The 21,457-nt window shown below is 41.5% G+C and overlaps 1 protein-coding gene across 2 annotated transcripts in view; it reads left to right on the top strand.

Moving 5' to 3' along the window:
• Window positions 1-21,457, top strand: part of LOC145393478 (FGFR1 oncogene partner 2 homolog) — an 84,425-nt gene that overhangs the window by 47,300 nt on the left and 15,668 nt on the right. The window contains exons 1-3 of one of the 2 annotated variants that reach the window (XM_080267586.1): window positions 676-935; window positions 6,130-6,237; window positions 13,648-13,788. In XM_080267586.1, the coding sequence (XP_080123712.1) occupies window positions 747-935; window positions 6,130-6,237; window positions 13,648-13,788 (438 nt within the window). In that variant the 5' untranslated portion in view covers window positions 676-746. Of the gene's footprint in view, window positions 1-675; window positions 936-6,129; window positions 6,238-13,647; window positions 13,789-21,457 lie in introns of those variants that run through there. The other variant, XM_080267587.1, reaches the window with a different exon arrangement.

The following is a 21,457-nucleotide window of genomic DNA, read 5'->3' as shown; positions in this document are numbered from 1 at the left end:
TTTTTCCACCTTCCATCCTCCATCAGCCTTCCCCCTCCCCCTTGCTTTTCCATCTTCCGTTTATTTTTTTTTCTGGGCTGCTTTTAAATTCTTTTTCCCTTCCCTTACATTACATCAAGTACCAGTACAGTACTGTATTGTATGCATGCAGCACTGTTGAACGGTACGAATTACCCAATAACCATATTTTCTCTTGTGATTATAATTCAGAATGCTTGTAGTTCAGTGAGATTGTCATAAATTATTCTTCCAGCTAGTATTTACTTATCTGTACAATATAATTCTTGCCCTTTTATATCTGAAAGTTTTTTAATAGCCTCTTTGAGTCTCTCCTCCTCTTGTCATCATCATCATCATCATCATCATCATCATCATCATCATCATCATCATCATCATCATCATCATCCAGACCTTTCCCATCCTACAGTAGGGTAGGGTGAGGGGTAGCACGTCCAGACAACCTAAGTTTGTCCAATCCAATGGGTCACAAGAGGAGAGTTTCCTGTTGTGATACCTACTGTATATTTGATTGAGCCTGTGTACCTGTACTTTCAGTAGAACAAATATGCAGTCACAACTGAAATACAGTTGTAATACAGAAAAGGTTACCCAAACTTAGTTACTGTAATACTGTATTGCAAATTTTAAATCCAGAAATAAATTGATTCTGTGAGAAAACTGGATGGTGTGTAATACCTTATGAACTTTGTAAAACCATTGCATTGAGAAACAAATATCCCAGCAAAATGCGAGGTCATCGAAGCCCCTCTGAAGTAGTGGATGGAAGGAGTGATAAGTCTTTCCCCTCATCCTCAACCTCTTCATCTCCAGAGCCACTTTCCCTACAGCCTGCTTCCCCATCACCCTCTAAGAGCCCAGCAACTCATGCCCCGAATCTGGTCCGAACAAAGAGGAAGCACACTGTGGTGTTTAAGGTGCAGTTGACAGAACTTGTGTGTAATATTTAGTCTCATCTTTTTAGGGAAGCATTGTTACGTACTGTACATACTGTACTCTGACCTGGTATCGTGTAAAGTAATTTGCAATGGCATGCTGTAATTAGAAGTCTGTCAGCAAACATGTATATTGTGTTCCTAAACCCAGCATTATATTTTAGGACAATAAGGAAATACAGTATTGTTTTAGTTACAATATTGATTACCAGTAACTGTACTGTGTCTTGTGGTGTTCATTGCAAAGTTGTGTCTGCAGTACTATACTGTTCAGTGCAGTACAGGCATACCCCCATTTAACAATACAGTTGGTTAAGTAAAAACCCATCGCTAGGCTGGTTACGGTATCTTATGTTGGGGTAGATTTAACATGTTAAGTATAGGGACCGGGATATGTTTTTGAACCTTGTGTTTCCCCCCCAACCAAGTCCTAAACCCACCTAAATGAGTTCATAAACAAGTTTCTTGTAACCCTAAACCCCCAAATAGCTCTAGAACAAGCTAAATTAAGCCTAAAAACAGTTTATAACTCATCTAAGCCCAAAAATAGAATCTGAAAATCATCAAAAATAAATCTGGAAAAATCAAACCTTTTTTTTTTTTTTTTTTTTTTTTTTTTTTTTTTTAATAACAAAACAGAGGAAGGAAAACAAATGAGTAAAAAAAATAATCCATACACCAGATTACTGGTGTCCTTCATTCATAAAATATCCGTAATAGTTGGACTTTAACTGCTATAACTTGAAGTTTGTAGGGAAACAACTCTGGGGAAGCGAGTTCCAGCGAGATGCAGTTCAGGGACTGAAAGAATTCTGATTGGCAGAAGTTCTGCAATGGCTGAGTGACGTTCCAGTCATGAGTGCTGCCAGATGCCCATGTAACACGATGGAAGCCATGGAGAGGTGGCACAATGGACGCAACTTTGTCTGAGCATTTGCCATAAAAATACCTGTAAAATAATGCAAGGGAGGCAACATTCCTTCATACTTGTAGGAGAGGTGATTTATTTATAATAGCAGGGTTATTAATAATTCCAGCAGCTTTGTTCTGAATTTTGTCTAGTTGTTTTAATGCAACCTCTCCACATCCACTCCACAAGGGTGAGCAGCATTCAAGCTGAGAGCACACATGACTCTTATAAATTATTGGTAACTGCTACTAAAACTGTACACCAAAATGACAATGTTCACCCCACCTATGACTAAAAACCCATTAATCTAAGCCTTAAGACAGTTTATAAACCAACCTAAACACAAAATTTAAGTCTAGAATATTATCAAAATCAGGTAAAAAAAAATATATATCGTTATACCAGGGTTTGGCCATCGTTCGGGAGGGGAGGGTGGTAGCTTATTTCTACCCCAACGCTATGCCAGAGTGTCACATACAGGGGTAGCGTATCTCGGGGTCTTCCTGTGTTGTACTGTACAGTACAGCCATCTCATATTATTTGTGGTTGGTACCGAGCATGGCACATGATAACAATATTGTGCAATAATGAAAGCACAAAACCACTGGGATTTATCCTAATTGGTACCATGCATCCCAAGTACAAGCCCAAATTTTCCCTTTTACAACAGTTTAGACCCACTAAATACATATGTACTGTTATGGTATCAGAAACACACACAGGCATTGCTGAGTTAATAGAAAGTGATGAAAAGGGCACAATAAGGAAGAAACACATACCGTAGAGAAACCTGAGATGGGCTTGTGGTGAGGGATTCTGAATCTTGGGGTGGAGAGTTAATGGTCTCCATCACCTGAGATAACTCCTTGAGTAGGGCCTCATCTTTGAATCCCTCAATGCCATCAGAAACCACAGACCATCATTGTCAGTAGAAACTAGCTCAGGTGTGCAATAACGATGCTTTTGAGCCAAAATAGGCACGATAATGGCAGGTCACCTTTTCATATTGCAGTGATAATGAAGATTGCAATAACCAAGGGATCACCATATACCTCTCATAGGGTATGATTTTCGTTCTTTGTATAGTTTTTTTTTTTTTTTTAAATGCGAAGAAGAAGGAACTAAAGGCCACCAGCCCGCAATAATTGTTCCTTCCAAAAGAAAAACAAATTTCATGAGAAGGCCAAATTCAAGATCCGTTCATTTCGAGATGCCAGGACACGCTGCATTTGAAAGACTGGAGATCATAGGAAGCAGGAAATACAAACAGAGGGAGACAGTTCCAGAGTTGACCTGTTGCATAAATGAAGGACTGGGAGTAATGGTTAACTCTTGCATTAGAGAATTGGACAGAAAAGGGATGAGAGTTTGCTGCTAGACGGGTGTTATGCACCCGTCAAAGAGGTGGAGGAATGCAAACAGACAGTTCAGAGGAGCAGTGACCATTGAGGTAGCGATAGAAAAGAGATAAAGATGCAACAGTGCTGACAAGAGACAGAGGTTGAAGGGAGTCAGTAAGAGGAGGAAAGTTAATGAGACGAAAAGCCTTTGACTCCACCCTATTGAGAAAAGCTGTATGTGGGGAGCCTCCCCACACAGAGTTGTACTCCACACAGGGGCGGATAAAACCCCTGTATAGAGTCAACAATTGTGCAGGGGTAAAGAAAGAACAGAGTCGGCTTAGCACACCTAATCTCTTGGAAGCAGATTTTACAAGAGATGTACTGTAATATGATCTTTCCAAGATAAGTTCTGAGTAAGTGAAACCCCAAGCATGTTCAAGGATGATGCAAGATTAAGCTGAATATTATTAAACATTAATGGGTACACCTGTGAAAGATTTTGTTGGGTTGATAGGTGTAAGAACTGAGTCATTGATGCATTAAAAACTCCAAGATTATTTTTACCCCAGTCAGAGATACAAGCCAAGTCAGACATTAGGTGTGCCATAGCCTCATCCCTTGTTTGTTGAAGTAACTGCTGAGATGGGCGTTGCGGGAACCGAATTGAAAGGTGAAGGGTGGAGTCATCAGCGTATGAGTGGATAGGGTTAGATGCACAGCTTAGAAGGTCATTGATGAATAAAAGGAAGAGAGTTGGTGATAGGACAGAGCCCTGAGGAACACCACTGTTGATAGATCTAGGAGAAGAACGATGACCGTCTACAACAGCGACTATAGAACGACCAGAAAGGAAGCTAGAGATGAAGGCACAGATAGAAGGATAGAAACCGTAAGAGGGCAGCATGGAAATTAAAGACTTATGCCAGACTCGATCAAAAGCCTTTGAGATGTTAAGTGCAGTGGCAAAGCTTTCGCCAAAGTCCCGAAAGGAGGATGACCAGGAGTCTGAAAGGTAGATGAGAAGTTCGCCAGTGGAACATCCCTGACGGAACCCATACTGATGATCAGAAAGAAGGTTGTGATAGAAAAGATGCTTTAAAATTTTCTATTAAGAATTGACTCGAAAACTTTTGAGATACAGAATGTTAGAGCAATTGGATGATAGTTAGAGGGTTGGGAATAGCCACTCTTCTTTGGGACTGGCTGAATGGGAGCAAACTTCCAGCAAGAAGGAAAGGTACAAGTTGATAGACAAAGATGAAAGAGTTTGCCTAGGCAGGGTGTAAGCACAGAAGCACAGTTCTTGAGAACAACAGGAGGGACTCCATCAGGCCCATATGCCTTGTTAGTATTGATGCCTGTGATGGCAGAAAATACATCAGCTGAAGAAATTTTAATGTCAGCCATGAGGAATTCAGAGGGGGGAAGTGATGGAGGAACAGCACCGGAATCGTTTAAGGTGGAAGTGGAGGAGAAAGTCTTAGTGAAGAGATCTGCTTTATCAGTAGAAGAACTAGCTACAGAGCCATCAGAATAGAAAGGAGGAGGGAAGGATGATGAGGTGAAGTTGTTAGAAAGGTTTTTGGCAAGGTGCCAGGAGTGGGAAGAATTCGAGTTGGAGAGTTGAGAGCATTTAGTACGGATGAAATTATTTTTAGCAGAGCGAAGAACAGACCCATCACGATTCCAGGCAGAAGTGTACAGTATAGAAGATATGATTCAGGGGTGGGTTGGCTCCGGTACCTTTTATAGGCCCTCTCCTTGTTGCAGATAGTATTTAAACAAGCGTGATTAAACCAAGGCTTTCGTGCATTAGTCAAAGGATATGAGATAGGAATGTATGCTTCCATGCCCGAGAGAATAACCTCCGTAATGCGCAAGGCACACTCAGATGGCTCCCGGCCATTGAAGCAATAATCATTCCAGGGAAAATTAAAGAAGTACTGCCTGAGGGCCTCCCAATCCGCAGCTCCAAAGTGCCTCAGATGACATTTCTTTGGAGGGTCCGCAGGCCATACCGGAGCGATAGGACAGGTTAAGGTGATAAGGTTGTGATCGGAGGAGCCCAACGGAGAGAAAAGATTAACAGTGTAAGCAGAAGGATTAATTGTAAGGAAGAGGTCAAGAATGTTGGAGCTGTCCTCAAGGTGGTCAGGGATACGGGTAGGGTGCTATACAAGCTGCTCAAGGTCATTAAGGATAGAAAAGGTGGAAGTCAACCACCCCCATTGTATTATATGTAGAATGTAAAGTAACAGCTTCAAAGCTGAAAAGGCACTGGATTGTCAGAGGAAGTACAGTGTAAAATTAGCTTTGAATTTAAATTAGTATGCGGAATGAAAATAAATTGGATATGCAGTAAGAGCGCAGTACGGTGGTATGTAATGTTTATTTGTGATATTTATCATTTGAATGCTATAGCGTTATCTAATTCCTCTTCCCCACCTCTCCTGCTGTTTGTTAATGTAGATGAGCTCACATTTGGTTGATTAGGTTAGTGGTAGGTGATGATGACCTTCATGTACTCACTTGTGTTCCATCACCTTTATCATTCCTTTTCTGTGTCTGACCTCCTCTCTTCCTATTTCTCCCTTCTTTTCTGTAACTTCTTATTACCCCTCTTTCCATTTCAGATGGCTTTACATTGAGTGACAAGCCTACTGGTTTCCAGTAAGCCAGGAAACCATTTATAACAGTGGGTACTGACCATACAACCAGCCCATATGTGTTCCGTACATGTCAACAAGTGAGTTGGATGAGGGTTAGTGCGCCTCCCCCATAAGGCAGCTAACTCAAAGACAAACAGCCACTCCTTACGGGATTATGGCGTCTGGCTATAGATAGTTAGACCTTACGTGGTATTGTCTTTACATTTACTGCAATAGGCACCATCACTCTAGTAGGCTTTGCCCCATTTTTCCAGTACTGTGAGGAGATGAATGAGCTGAATGAAGCAGCCAACAATCGTCCTCGTAGTGCTCTGATTCACTCCATTCAGCAGGAGAACAGACATATCCGCCAGCTTCAGCAGGTGAGAAGAGGGAACAAATTTGGTTGGGTTTGTATAGTTTTTGCTTGTCATCTTTTATTTACATGTTTTAGGTAGTTTGATTTTTACAATACTGAACCTGTGATTTGCTAATGTTTTCACAACTTGACCCTTTTGTGATCAGAACAACTCCATTTTTCTGTTATGGCTAACATTGGATGGTTTTATTTGACAGAAAGTGTCTGAGAGAGTTCATTCTCATTTTTGAGTACAGTAGCTAGTTTATCTCATTTCATTCCTTCATTGGTTTCTCTGTATTTCTGCATAGTATCACATGGGTATTCCATAATTCTGTATCACATACTTTTACTCACTCAGCTACCCTTCCCCTCCATCTTTAAGCTACTTCAAATTACAGCACATGCCACACTTTTGATCATATGACCAAATCGTAACTCACAAAGTGGAATGCCGCCCCATAATTTCTGATGGTCATTAATGGAATGCCTGTGACTACTTGATATGGAGCTGTTGACAAAAGTGTTAATGAACAGTAGGTCATTAATGGAATACCTGTGACTACTTGATATGGAGCAGTTGACAGAAGTGTTAATGAACAGTACCAAGGTCACAAGAACAGTCTCTCAAGAGTTAGTGATTCAGTGTATGGATGGACAAGGAGCCCTCAAGACATAAAGTTACGTGGTAATGGGATGAGGGCGTAGAAGTTGCAGTTAAGGAAAAAAAAAATTTTTTTGGGAATGGATAAGGGATGGTAACAAAGAGGAGTACTTGGTTGCCAAGCATAGGGCTAAAAAAGAGGTATTCAGGGCAAAATCCGAGTTCCAGACACTTTTACTGGAAACCATATACAGCATAGTGTTGAAATGAAAAATATGATAAGGTGGCAAATCAGATTAAGAGGGAAAACAGGGATATCACAGGTGAGCAGTGTGTGAAGAATGATGAAGGAAAAGTAGTGGTGAACAGTGAGGATATTAAAGACGCATGGAGAGAGTATTATAACCTGTTGCTGAATGAGGCTTTTGACTGGAACGGGGTAGGTTTGGAGTCAGCTGATCCAGTGTTTGGTCCTGGCCTTTGCTTTGATGGTGCTGCTGTGAGCAGGTCAGTAGGCAGGATGCGGGTGGGGAAGGTAGCAGGTGTGTCTGGGTTGACTGCTGAAATGCTGAAGGCCTCAGAAGATACAGGAGTGAGATTAGCTACTGATTAGATAAATACAATTATATATGAGTGTGTTGTCCCAGATTATTGGCTAAAGAATGTGGTTGTGTGTACAGTCAAGTCACATAAAATGCATGTTTATAAGCTGTGGTTTTCTAATCCATGGCATGGTTCCTGCTCTGAACCGAAAGTAACAGAAACCATAGTACTGTGCTTAAGGTGTGGACTTTCAGCGCCAAAGTGACGTATTTTCGTTGAGATTTCCATGGCATGTGTCTGTGCCGCAAACCACAGCCCTCAGCCATTCATAGGCAAGCATGACAAGCAATGAGGAACCAATCATAACCCTTCCCTGGCGGCAAGAGCGCGCACTACTTCCCTCCATTGTTTGTTTGGAAAGTGAGCTTCAGGCAGGTGGTGGGAGTGTGGTGGAGAGGCACAAGCCCTCCATGAAGGACCTGAGTGATGTGTTAGTGGGTGTGGACATTCTGAAGGAAAAAGTGCTTGCCTTTGAGAGAAATGAAGAAAGGCGTAATGAGTTTGTAGCCTGTATGGAAAAAACTGTGGCGTTTTACAAGGAAATGCACAACAGGTGTGTTAATGAGTGCACCAGGAGTTACTCACCTGCTACCTTACCTGGGTAGGAGCACGACCTCGGCCACAGCCTGGCCTTCGTCACTTACCCAGTGATATGGAAACAGCTGAGAACGACAAAGACACTGCTCCAGTTGTTTCTGCAGTGGACTTTGAGGGGTTCCTGAGGGTGGCTGAGGAGGAAAAAGCGCGGCTGAGGCAGTGGCAGCTCGAAGCACTACCACACTCGCCTCATGCTGAGAGGCCCTAGTTTGCCTCTAGCTTCGGACCTCCCCCCCCCCAACCCCACCCCATCCACTTCAGCAGTGTCGTTGGTTGGAGTCAGGTAAGACCTTTTAATATTCTTTAATATTTAATATTCTTTATTCCCAGTAATACATGCACTGAATAATTATTCGAGTGTGTGCTTGTGTTCACGGGTGACTAGTTGGGTGTAGGTAGGGTGTTATGTGGCAACTTGGCCAAGAGGCTAAAACCATAAGTAATTTTTCCCCTCCATCCATTGTCCAATCCTATGTTGTCCCATGAGGAGCGTAGGAGCCCGGGGCAAGGCAAGTTGGTCTTGACATTTAATCCGAGGCATCCCATCGACGTATGGGTACGTTGCAACATTTTGTCACAGCTAGTCCCGTCGACGTACTGGTACATTGCGCAATTGCAAGGTTCATAATTTGCACAATTATCAATTTTCGCGCATGATTTTTCGTACGTATACACGGAACACCTTCCTGTATTCCTCTGCAAGATGCCAGGCAGGGACAATGCCTTACACCACATAACCCCCCCCCCCACGCACGCCATTGTCTCGGCAATTCACCTGTTACCAGTGACCCCGCCAATAAAGACATTCAGGGCCAGAGTGATTCCCCAATCAATGACAATGTGGAGGACAAAGTTTACATAGCATTAGAGGAAGAAACAGTCAGAAACGATGATCAGGTAATGTCGCCAAAAAGGTCAGGTATGTTGATGAGTTAGTGAGTGAAACAATGCTTATAGTGCCTATATTACTGTTTGAAAACCAATATACTCTCGTGCTACATATAAATTCGTACCAAATAAATAAATAAATACCGTTTATGAGTGGTGTGGAATAGTTACCCTCCCATAGAACTCGTTTTCTTTGGAGCCAGCCTGATAGAAAACCCAGTAAGATAAGGAGGTACTGCTACCTGTATCGAGTATTTTAAACCTCAGGAGAGCGATTTCACTATGAATTTTCTATGTTTCTCACCAAAGGCGGAGGTTTTAGCTAAAAAAAAAATTCACAAAATAGCTCAGGATTCGGGGGTGTCGGAGGTGCAAAATAGCTCGGGACGTGACGGGTTAAGATGAGTGACCAGCCTCACTCATCCCTGAGTGGCATTACATGAGCAGTAAACCTCAACCATCCTTGGATATAAACCTACACAGGCTCAATCTGACTGGTGTGCCTTACTTACCCACTAAACCACCAGATGCCATAATTTGGTTACATGGTTACCACCCAGCATGGTAAATTGTTTCCTCGTGTACAGGAAACCATTTGGCTTGTCACTTAGTGTAGAGCAGGGGTTCCCAACCTATTTAGCATTGCACCCCCCTTTGGTCAGGACTGTATTCATGATGCCTCCCTACCCCTCTGACGTCTAAACAACCATGTTTTTATCCGTTCCATGTGGATGCTTAAGATGCTTGATGGCAACGCTACATGTGTTTGATCGAAATGATGGATGTGAAGTTTTCTTCTCAAAGTTTCTTATTCATACATATCTTTGGGAATACCCTGTATACATTCGGGAATACTTTGTATACATTTGAATAGCCTAGCCCTATACTGAACTTTGATTACCCCATCCTCCCCCCTGGCAATCTCAAATGCCCCCCTAGGGGGGCACACCCCCCAGGTTGGGAAATGCTGGTGTAGAGTCACCCACAGGCAGAAGGAAGAGGAAATAGTGAAGGAAAGACAAAAGAGGGAGTGTAAAGTCACCTGTAGGCAGAAGGAAGAGGAAAGAATGAAAGAAAGACTGAAGAAGAAGGAAGGAAAAGAGGAAAGGGCAGACACCCAAAACAGCATTACATCGAGTGAGTGGATGGTGAGTGTCCCCACCTTCCACTGTCTATATACTATATATATATATATATATATATATATATATATATATATATATACACACACAGTAACATCTCAAACAAAGCGAGGGTTATGTTCCTGGAGAGGTCGCGTTATCTAAAAATGCTTTATTTAAACATAATTTTCCCATAAGAAACGATGGTTATATTCCCAGAGTTCCTGGACTCTGGGAAAGTCTACCCATTGGGAAGTTATGCTACTCTAAACTTTAAAGCAACAATATTAATTTGAAAGAAAATCCACGTAAAAAACAAAAACATTATATTTGGGGAGAAGTAAACAACATTTGAGCCCTAGTTGGGCCAAAGCGTTGTTTACTTCTCCCCAAATACATACAGTACTGTTTTCATTCTTTACGTGGATTTTCTTTCAATTTTGCTTCTTTCACAGCATTGTGAAAGTTCCTCAACATTATTAGTGCTTTAGTAGGTTATAGAAACAATACAGTAAATGCAGCATTTTCATTACAGTAAGTAGGTCACAAATGATAACACACAGCATTGTTTCATCTACGCATCACTCGTCGGCTGCCGCTGTCCCTCCTCACCCCGCTCCCCCACCACCTGCTGCTCCCGCTCCTCGCTTTGTTGTCCTGATATGTAAAGACTTAATTTACCATAATGATACAGATACAATATACAGTTACCCTTGTTATACGATGGTTCTTCATACGATATTTCGCTTATACGATGTCGACATTTTAGTACCCTATGCTCACTATATGGTGGGAACAGTTCACAACAACAATGGATCTTCCGTGGCTTAGTGAACAACGAACGCACGAACGCAACGCAAACGTCCCCACACGGTCGGCACTGGACAACACACTCTCGTCCACCGGTCCAGCCTCATCAGCCAGCCCTGCCCAGCCAGCCAGTTCTGACAGTGATGAGTGAGGGTTGTGAGGCCCTTACTGTCCCTCAGCCTCGGAGTCGGGACAGTTCGCCGTCAAGTCAATTTGCCGTCAGGACGATTCCCCGTCATTTATTTACATATCAGTTTGTTTAGCAAGTACACTAGTTTTTGAATTATGCGAGTTATAAAAGTGATGGTGGTTTATTGTTTTTATAATAAATATAAAATATGGCATCAAATAATGGGTATTAACTGAAAAAATATAAATATATTGAAATGAGAATCTGGCAATTTTATGATCGTTCCTTCATCTTAACATAAGGCTACATATGAGACATTGGCATTTATGTAAATGCCTAATGACCTTAAGTGAACGATCGACGTACTTTGGAATACGAATAATCTTCGTATTACGTCTGTATAAAGGTTTTGGGACATTTCGTCGTCAAGTCAGTTCGCCATCACAACAATAACAAGACAATTCGCCATCAGGACTTTTTGTTGTCGTGATGATTCCTTGTTGTTTATTTACATATCAGTTTATTTAGCAAGTACACTAGTTTTTTAATACTGTACTTGTACCTCTTCAAAGTTGTTTTAAAATATACCCGGGATGTTGTAGTACCAATGGAAATTAATGAAGACAGCTATAGGTGATGCTAGAATATAATTCGAAGTCAACTACAGTGAGGTAGAAACAATTATTGTCTCAAAGTGCAACTTATAAATGACATCCAAAGCCTATGCTATTGAATGAATATAGACTTTGATAGATCCCCCTGAAAATTACTTATTAAAGTATCAATTAGTCAATAAGTATATTTATAGAATGACGGTGATTTGTCCTGACGAGGAATCGTCCATATTTTGATGGCAAATTGCCGACTTCACAGCGAATTGTCTAGGAACCACATCAACAACCCTGCATGCCTCAGTAAAGGTAAGAACCACTGTATACTGTAGTTTTCATGTTTTTTCCCTCATTATTCACTATTAATGTGTTACTATAAATGTTTAAACATAAGGATATTTCATGTATGTGAGTGCTAAGGAGTGTGTATGTGAGAGTTTAGGCAGGTCTGGGAACGTATCCCCGTTGACTCCATGTTATAATGGGCTTGCTGTACGATGGATCGCTATACGATGGGGTTTTCAGGAACAGAACCCCATCGTATAACGAGGGATTACTGTACAGTTTATATATATTTTTTCAACTGAATGAATTAAACCATCCCCGAGACAGTCTATCAGCTCGGGACTGTCCAAGGCGCTCGGAGCTGATTTGAAAACATCACGTACGTGTAAAGTCGCGTTAAATTGAGAAACGCTTGTTAGTTAAACATGTCTCCTTAAATATTTGCTTGTGTTAAAACGAAAACACGCTGTTTAAGCTCGCGTTAGTTGAGAGGTTACTGTATATATATATATATATATATATATATATATATATATATATATATATACACAGTAAGCTCGCCCAGAACACATTCTCACCGAATGCACTCGCAATTATACGAGCTTAGTGGTGGGATACGTATAAGACAACGTAAGATAAAGAACCATTACGAAAACTATTAATTTATGCAAGAGAGGCATTTGAAAGGCCAAATTCTCGAACCTCAGCACAGCGCACATGGTTTGTTTTGATCACTTGATTTGCTGTACTGCTTTTCCACAGTACTGTATTTGTAAGTTAAATATTTACATTACTGTTCTGGTAAGTTTATGTACAAGTTAAAGGACTTAAATAACATTAAAGCAAGAAATAAAGTCTTATAACCAATTTACCTGATAGGTGTCGGAATATTGCCTTTTTTACTTGTTCATTATAGATTTGCTGCACTGATTTTCCACAGTACTGTATTTGTGAGTTAAATATTTACTGTTCTGTTGTGTAAGTTAAATCACTTAAATAAAGTTAAAGCATTAAATAAAGCCTTGTAACCAATTAACCTGATTTATATGATTACCCATGATCAGCGGGTTCCAAGACAATTCTCCGTCGTCAATTCGCCGCCAGACAGTTCCCCGCCAAAACATGAACGATTCCCTGTCAGGACAATCTGCACCCTGAACGAGTCCCCGTCATTCTATAAATATACTTATTTCGCGTTTGAATTATATTCTAGCATCACCCACAGCTGTCTTCATTAATGACGGCAAATTGTCTTGTTATTGTTGTGATGGCAAATTGACTTGACGTTGAATTGTTCCTAAACCAATCGGCATCGGAATATTGCCTTGTGTATATGTATTTGTGTGTTGAAGTTTTGCTGTGCAGTACTGTATTTGTAAGTTATAACTTTACATAAACCTTCTAACCACTGAAAGTGCTTCATATTGATTACCTATGGCAGATAACAACAAAACACCACATTTTGGGGTCTAGGGAGCTAAATAACTAGTTAAACTTATGCGGTTTCGCGCCGAACGCGCCATGGTTGGACCAAACCCTCACGTTAGGGGCGAGCTTGCTGTATATATATATGTATATGTATACTCTGTGTGTGTGTATATATTTATATGTATACTGTGTATATATATACATACATGCATATATACATACACATATATAGATTGTGTACTGGGTATATTTTATATTTTCAGTCCCAATGTAACTCTCATTAATTCTTCAGGTTCATCATGTTGTTAATCCTCAACATTCTCAATATCATGTACATATTTTTTTCTTCCACTGGCAGGAGAACAAAGAGCTGCGTTTAGCCCTGGAGGAGCACCAGAATGTAATGGAGCTGATAATGTCGAAGTACCGACAGCAGGTGGCGAAACTGGTCACTGTCAATGCCAAGCACACTCATCCCACCTCCAATGACCAGGCCAAGGTCAGCACATATAAAAAGTTTGAAAGACTAAAAAAGATTGTTTGTGACTGGTTGAAGGACAGTAAACAAATGAAAGCCTTGGGAGTAGGGTGGGATTTTGATTAGAGGAATAGAATAAGTGTTCAAAGACATTATGAACTGTAGTTTATAAATAGATGATACTTGATTGAAGAAGCTCAAGTTTAGTTCATTGGGATGACAAAGGAATTAACATGCATAAGTTATCAAGTGGTCTTAGGTTTGGAAGTGTTTGTTAAATGCACACATTCAGGTAAACAACTTCAGCGGATGATTGGTTAAATAGAGAGTTTGATAGTGGGCTCAAAGATAGCAAGAAAATTATGTATACTGGATAACTTTGTTATCCCTTTTAAATGAGTAAGGAAATTATGTGTCACTATTTGTTTAACAGGTACTTGATAGGCAGTTATGACAGTTGATTTTTTATAACAGTACCAAATGAAGAACTGGGATGGAGTAGGGTTTTGAATATGAACATGAAGAGTATGTTGTTATCTCAACAGAGAAAAGGTAGATACGGTGGGACCTTGGTACATCACACTGATTAGAACAGAGCCTTCTCTAGAATTTGCAGTTTTCCAACGTTCAGTATTTTATCTATCTATCTGTCCATTTATTATCCAATCCTACATTGCCCCATGAGGAGCGTAGGAGCCTGGGGCAAGGCAGTTGGTCCCGACATTTAAGATGAGAGTGACCAGCCTCACTCATCCCTGAGTGGCATTACATGAGCAATCAACCCCAACCATCCCTTGGATATGAACCTTCACCGGCTCAGTCCGATTGGAGCGCAATAATTACCCACTAAACCACCAGGCACCAAAATTTGGTTATATGGTTACCACCCAGCGTAGTAAATGGTTTCCTGGTGTACAGGAAACCATTTGGCTTGTCACTCAGTGCAGAGTCACCCACAGGCAGAAGGAAGAGGATAGAATGAAGGAAGGAAAGACAGAAGAGGGAGTGTAAAGTTACCTGTAGGCAGAAGGACAAGGATAGAATGAAGGAACGTAAGACAGAAGAGGATGGAAGGAAAGAAGGATGGAGGAGAGGAAAGGGCAGACACCCGACAGCAGCACTACATCGAATGGGTGGATGGCATTCCTTAGTGAATGGAGCACATTTTGTGGATACCTGTCAGTATTACAGTAATTAATTGTACACTAATGCAAATCATCCTCCCTAACTGTGTGCAGAATTCTTTAACATAATCTTGCAGGTATTCTGATATACCTTACAGTTATTGATACTGGTATTGTACAGTTCACTGCAGAACCCCTATCACCTTGTATGCTACAAGGCATTTTGATCTGCTAACTGTATGATATACAGTTCCCTGGAATGGTTTCCAGCTGTCCATCCATCATCCAGTCCTGATTTATCCCATATAAACATGAATGTAGGGATCCAGGCCAGGCTGCTTAGTCCCAGCCTTTAAGACTAGGGTTATCAACCTCACTCATCCCTGATTGGTCTTACATGAGCAAGAAACCCCACCTACCCTTTGGCTAGTAGCCCTTACAGGTTCCGTCCAGTTGCAGCGCCTTAACCCACAAGACCACCAGACATCATTCAGTAATATAATTACCACCCAGCTTAGTAAATGGTTTCCTGGGTTACAGGAAACCATTTGGCTTGTCAGTCATTGTACAGTCACCACAGTCACATGGACAGATAAAGAGAGCACTTCATTGAGTGGATGATGGGCATCCCCACCTACCACATAGTATGGTTTCAATGACTAGTAGTTAAGGCATGTGATCAGAGATAACTTAAAACTAAATTAACTCATTCATACCCAGAATGTAAGCCTTTACGTGAGCGTGGCATCCGACAAGCCTGCCCATGCCGTACACCCTTACATCCCGTTGCATCAGTGTTAGTCATCTATTTGTACAGAGGTGTGAAAGTGTTCTCAGAGTTTATTTTTAGACCACTGAAGCATTCAGAAGCTCTGCCCACCAACCAGTCAGGAATGAGATGTGGGGAGTCTTTTGTGCTACATCATACCCTTCTCAGTCAGTACCAATGCAGTTTTTCATGTTTCTCCCCCAGCCCTCCTGGAAGCTACACTAGGTAGCTTTGAGCTCGCCCTCTCTTGCCACTTTGTGTGTCTATTTGCACAGCTTTACACCAACACTGCATTGCCATGGCTGATTCTGGCAGGGATTGCTCTGGTGACGTGTATGTGTCGTCATGTGGATAGTAGTGACACATCTGATGGTGATTTCTAAGAGTGTGACAGTGAGTTACGGGAGAATGAAGAGCCTGTTTTAGAGGAGAACGGGTGTGTCTTGGCAGACATTTTCTAAGCTGAATGACCTGACTATATACTGTACCACCATTCACTGATGCTACTGCAGGTGTCAAATCTTGTGCATGCAGTGTGAATAGTAAGGAACCATAGGCTGTTAGCTTGTTTTTTAATGTAAAAAGGAAAACTGTAGACTGTTAGCCCCCTCCCTCCGCCCCCCCCCCTTTTTTTTTTTTAAGGAAAACCACAGGCTGTTATTTTTATTTTTTATTTTTATTTATTTTTATTTTTTATACTACTACTGTACAGTACTACTACTATTCATCATCATCACCATCATCCGGACCTCCTCTCCCACCCTAGGGCAGGGCGAGGAGTAGCAACATCCAGATTGCCCAAATTTGCCCAATCCAATGGGCCACGCTTCCATTCACTCACCATTCAAGCCCCTGGAATTCTGGCTCTATTTGATATGCCAAAAACATTCACCACATTCTGTAGCCTCACATGAATGTACCCGATAGAGTCAGTCTGGAGGCTGTCACATTAAAAGGGGTGGCAAATCCCTGATCATGCACTTCTCCACACAGTAGTCGTCCAGCCAGCTCGATCTCTTGTCAGTTCTCTAGCTTCACCGACATCCAAACCTCTCTTCCTCATACACTTATCCACCATATCCCTCCACCTTCTCTTTGGCCTACCTGGTCTCCTCCCTCCTTCAGATTCACTTAGATATACCCGCTTCACCACTCTATTGTCATCCATTCTCTCCCCATGACCATACCATCTCAGTACAGTCTCTTCGATTATGGTGTCCACAGACTTCCTCACTCTGCATCTTTCATGAATCACATTATTCCATATCCTATCCACTCTCTGTTCTCCACATACATTTCTCAGCAGTCCCATCTCCACTGCTCTCACTCTCGCCTTTTCATTTTTATACCACACCATAGTCTCTCATTCATATGTTAAAGTTGGCACTAACACTCCCTCATGTAAGCCTTGTGCAGCTGCAACACTCAAGCCCCTGTTTCTTATCAAGGCCTTCATTGCACCAGTTACTTTCCTTCCTTGTTTCACTCTGCTTCCACTTCTTTTGTACATGTTCCTCTCTTTTCTATCCCTGTACCCAGGTATTTGAACTCTCTCACCAATTCCAGTCTCTCTCCATTCACTGTAACATCACACTGGGAGTCACCTTCTCTGTCAGTATCCATCACTCCACTCTTTTCTGCATTTACTCACAAGGCACAACACTCACAGACATCATCAAAACTCTGCACTAGTCTACCAAGTTCTTGTCCAGTAGTTGCAAGTAGTACTGCATCATCAGCATACAGTGAACTCTCACATTTGGCAAGTTTTTATATGGCGAATTCACTTTTGGCCATGGGATGGGATTGTACACAACACTCAAATTTGGCGACAGAAATCTCACATTTGGTGAGTTGTTTATAATAAAAATATACTGTAACTGTATTTTATAATTTTATGCCAGTTAATTATAAAAATCTTTTTATTAATCTGAATTAGTTTCAACAAAATTTAGTTTAGCTTCATCATCAGATAAGGCCTTACCTATCAACATGCCAAGGGAGATAGTTACTGTCAAAACGTTCTGGAAATGTTTTGATATTTGACAGGCTGCCAACTTTATGGTAGATACCTGGCCTAAAATTAATAATGCTACCATTAAGCACGGGTGGGCACCACATCTCCCTCACCTCATCACGGACAGTGCCGACAGTGACACGGACACACAGCCACAGCATCAACGGAAGAAGCAGCTCATGAAAGAAGCGGATGAAGCAGCAAGAAGTGTTCCAGGATATAATGAAGTTAATGAAGAACAGTTGGGTGAGATGATATCCAAAAACACTGAACAGAACATTGAAGAAATGCTGGATAATGATGATGAAACAGAAGACTGCGAACAAGAAGATAAACCCGCGCAGACTCCCAAGCGCCTGACAACAACGAAGCTCTCTCGCATATTGTGTGACTATTCCCGTCTCCAGGAAGAGATAGAGACTGTTGTAGCCAGTGAGAGTGATTGTGTTCAGCAGGTACAGAAACTGAATGAAATATCATCTTTCTTCTTGAAGGAATTTAATAAAAAAATAAATGAACAACAACGAGTGCTTATCACTCATTACCTGGGCCCACGACAGAGTGAAGATACTGCACCAGGTGAAGCTTCCCTCTCCAGTGATCCTGTCCCAGCTGATGACAACATAGACATTGCAAGCATTCCAGATGAATATGGCTCAGATGAAGATCCACATGAGGAAAGGACAACAGAAGCTACAGGGAGTGAGGCTTCAGGTGCCAACTAAGGCATCCGCACACCATACACCACGTGTACGTCGGGTCTATTATTTTCTTTTCTTATGTGAGTTTTTCTGTTTTGTATTGTTTCTTGGCTAAAATAAATTAAATTGAATCATGTTATGTGTGTTTATCACATGATTTACACTCAGTAATGTTATAATATAGGTGGAAAATCAGTACAGTCGTGCATGTCCAGAAACTATTTTTTTCTCATTAGTTATTCATTTCAGATTTGGCAAATTCCAGTTTTTCTTTCTTTCTTTTTTTTTTTTCTTTCTTTTTTTTTTTTTTTTTCTTCCCCCCCCCCCACCTATTACTCTCCAACTGTATGATTTCACTGTACAACAAATTTGAGATATTCCATCCATCACCATACATTACCAGCACCATCTCCCTCTCCAATTCTCGTGTTTTTACTTCTCTCATCACCCCATCCATATATATACTGTTGTTAATTATCATTATATATTATATATAGTATGTACATTAAATGTATTATATATTTAGCATAAAGGTTCACGTAAAGAACAGTTTACCTAACATAAACATTTGAGAAAATGATAAATAATGTGAAGAACACATAGTGCAAGGGTCTGGGGGGGGGGGGGACTGGTATTTATGTTTGACCTAAATGATTCACATCTGGTTGTGGAGAGGGTAAACATAATACAAATGTTCACTCGGTGGAACTGATAATGTAACTGACAAATGTATGTCCTTATGAGTGTGTGAAGTCTCTTGAATTAGGACTCGAACAAAAAGGGCTATTTCCACTATGTTGCTGTTGTTGCTTAGTATCAGTTTGTCTCACTGAGTAGACTCATCACCACAGGTAAGCAACTGCTTGTATGGGGCTGCCCCACAGGGACAGTGCAGAACATACATTACGTTGGGATCTTAAACTCCCTTATGGTAGACAGTGCCTCACCGGGGTTGGACCAGGATCCCTGCCATGGTGAAGTGCAGGGAGGTATGAGGAGATTGGCTTCCAAGTGGACACCATAGTTGCTTCATCCAGGGTGCACAGCACCAGTATATGTGAACTTCTCATCAGCATCTCAGTGATGTGTAATAAGAAAATGTTTGCGGGTCTCGGCTCGTATTTCAACATTGTAGTTAAAGAAGAATTCCCTGCCAGAGAGAATAGCTTGAAGCAACTCATAACTTTTTTTTTTTCTTTTTTTTAAATAAATTACTGTACTTATCTTGGTCCATCATAGGCTTGTGATAACATGTTGACATTTAGTAGTAGTAGTAGTACGGTAGTTGTTGTTGTTCCCTAGGCAGTCTGGCCGAACAGCCTCAAGTCCCTAAGGAAGGCCGCGGCCGAGATCGGGGTTTCCCACAGAGCTTTCGAGGAGTGGATGTTGTGTTGTTGGCATAGGTGATTGTGTGCAATGCAGTCTTCCATAATGTGCTTAATGGTATGGGGTGCTGTGTTGCATCCTGGATAGGCGTCAGTGACGGAGCCATCCAGCCTCTTCTGATAGCTTAAGAGGGCTGGATGATAACCACATCTCAGCCTGGCCAGGTGGACCCTGTCCTCACGAGGGAGATGGGACTCAGAAGGGTGGATATAAGAAGACCATGCATGCAGCAGTGTGTTGTATTTAAGTGACTGAATGGAGCGGCAAGTGATTTGAGCATGGATATGTTTCTGGAAGATGGTTTGAGGCGGGTGAGGGGGGAGAGATGACAGTATTTGTGTATGAGATTGTGTGCTGGGTGTTGTTTTGATGTTCCTTGGTGTGTATGGATGTGCTGCCATGTAGTGTAGTGAATGCTGTGGGTTTGTGGAGGCTGTGGCGAGAATTTGTGTGCCTTTCATGTCTAGATGATCTTTGGTTTTGAGGACTTTGGTTTCTTGGTGTAGATGGGCTGTGGGTGTAGTAGCTGTGCAGCCTGTGATTATTTATAGGGCCTTGTTCTGTTAGGTCTGTAGAGCATTTTACTGCCCAAGCAAGGCTTGCATAATTCATCACTGAATGTATATATTGTTTGTATACTGTGGTGGTGGTTTCTTTTTTGTGTCCAAATGTTGTATGGGCAAGTGACCTCAAGCCATTGAGTCCTGGTGTTAATTTATCTTTAATGTTTGTAATGTGTTGTTTAAATGACATTAATGTATGTTACACCAAGGATTTTGTGTGTGTGTGTGTGTGTGTGTGTGTGTGTGTGTGTGTGTCTGTGGTATGGAATGTGACTGTGTTCTGCTGTCCAGTTTGTGAGAAGGGTGACTGTGGTTTTGGCTGGGGCTATTTTGAGCCTGTATGTGGTGAACCATTCATATAGTGTGTTGAGATAAGGTTGGAGGATGTGTGCAGCTGTGTTTGCATTTTGGTGTGTATGTGTTAGTGTATGTTGTCTGCATAGGAAGCTGTGTGTATGTGGGGTTTGGGTATGTCTTGCAATTATAGGTTAAAGAGAGTAGGAGACAAAACAGATCCTTGGGGGATGCCGTTTGTGAAAGTTGTGATGTTTGATGACTGACCGGTAATTGTTACATGTGCACATCTGCCTGCTAAATTGTTTGCCAGCCATCTTTTTGTGTTACTGTGTATGTTTGTGTTGAATATTTTGTTTGTGCAGTTGTGGCAAGGAATGGCATCAAAAGCTTTTGTTAATGTCTAGTGTGACTAGGAGTGTTCTGTGTGGTGGCTTAGCTGAATTGATGCCATCAAAAACTCTCTGTGTAAGGTCTGTAAGAAGAGTGTTTGTGGAATGTAGCAGCCTAAAACCATGTTGTGAAGGAGCTAGGGGGATATGAGGTGTAACTAGTTGTGATACCATTCATTCATTGATTTTGGAGGGGTTGCAGAGGAGTGTGATGGGGCAGTGTGAGGAAGGTAATGTGGGATGTTTGTTGGGTTTGGGGATAGTGATGATAGTGCCATGCTTCCAGATGTTGGGTATTATGTTGTGTGAGTAGCTGTAGTTTGATATGTTGGTGAGTGCTTGTATGCTGTGTGGTCCAAGTTGTTTAAGGTGTACATTGCTAATGTTGTCTGGTCCCCAGGCAGATGAGTGCTTAAGGTTGCTAATGATGTGCTTCATCTGGTT

Source organism: Coenobita brevimanus, chromosome 24 (genome assembly GCF_032717465.1).
Source record: "Coenobita brevimanus isolate Jiangsu-jjx chromosome 24, ASM3271746v2, whole genome shotgun sequence".
NCBI lineage: Eukaryota > Metazoa > Arthropoda > Malacostraca > Decapoda > Coenobitidae > Coenobita > Coenobita brevimanus.
This window is presented reverse-complemented; position numbering and strand designations above follow the sequence as displayed.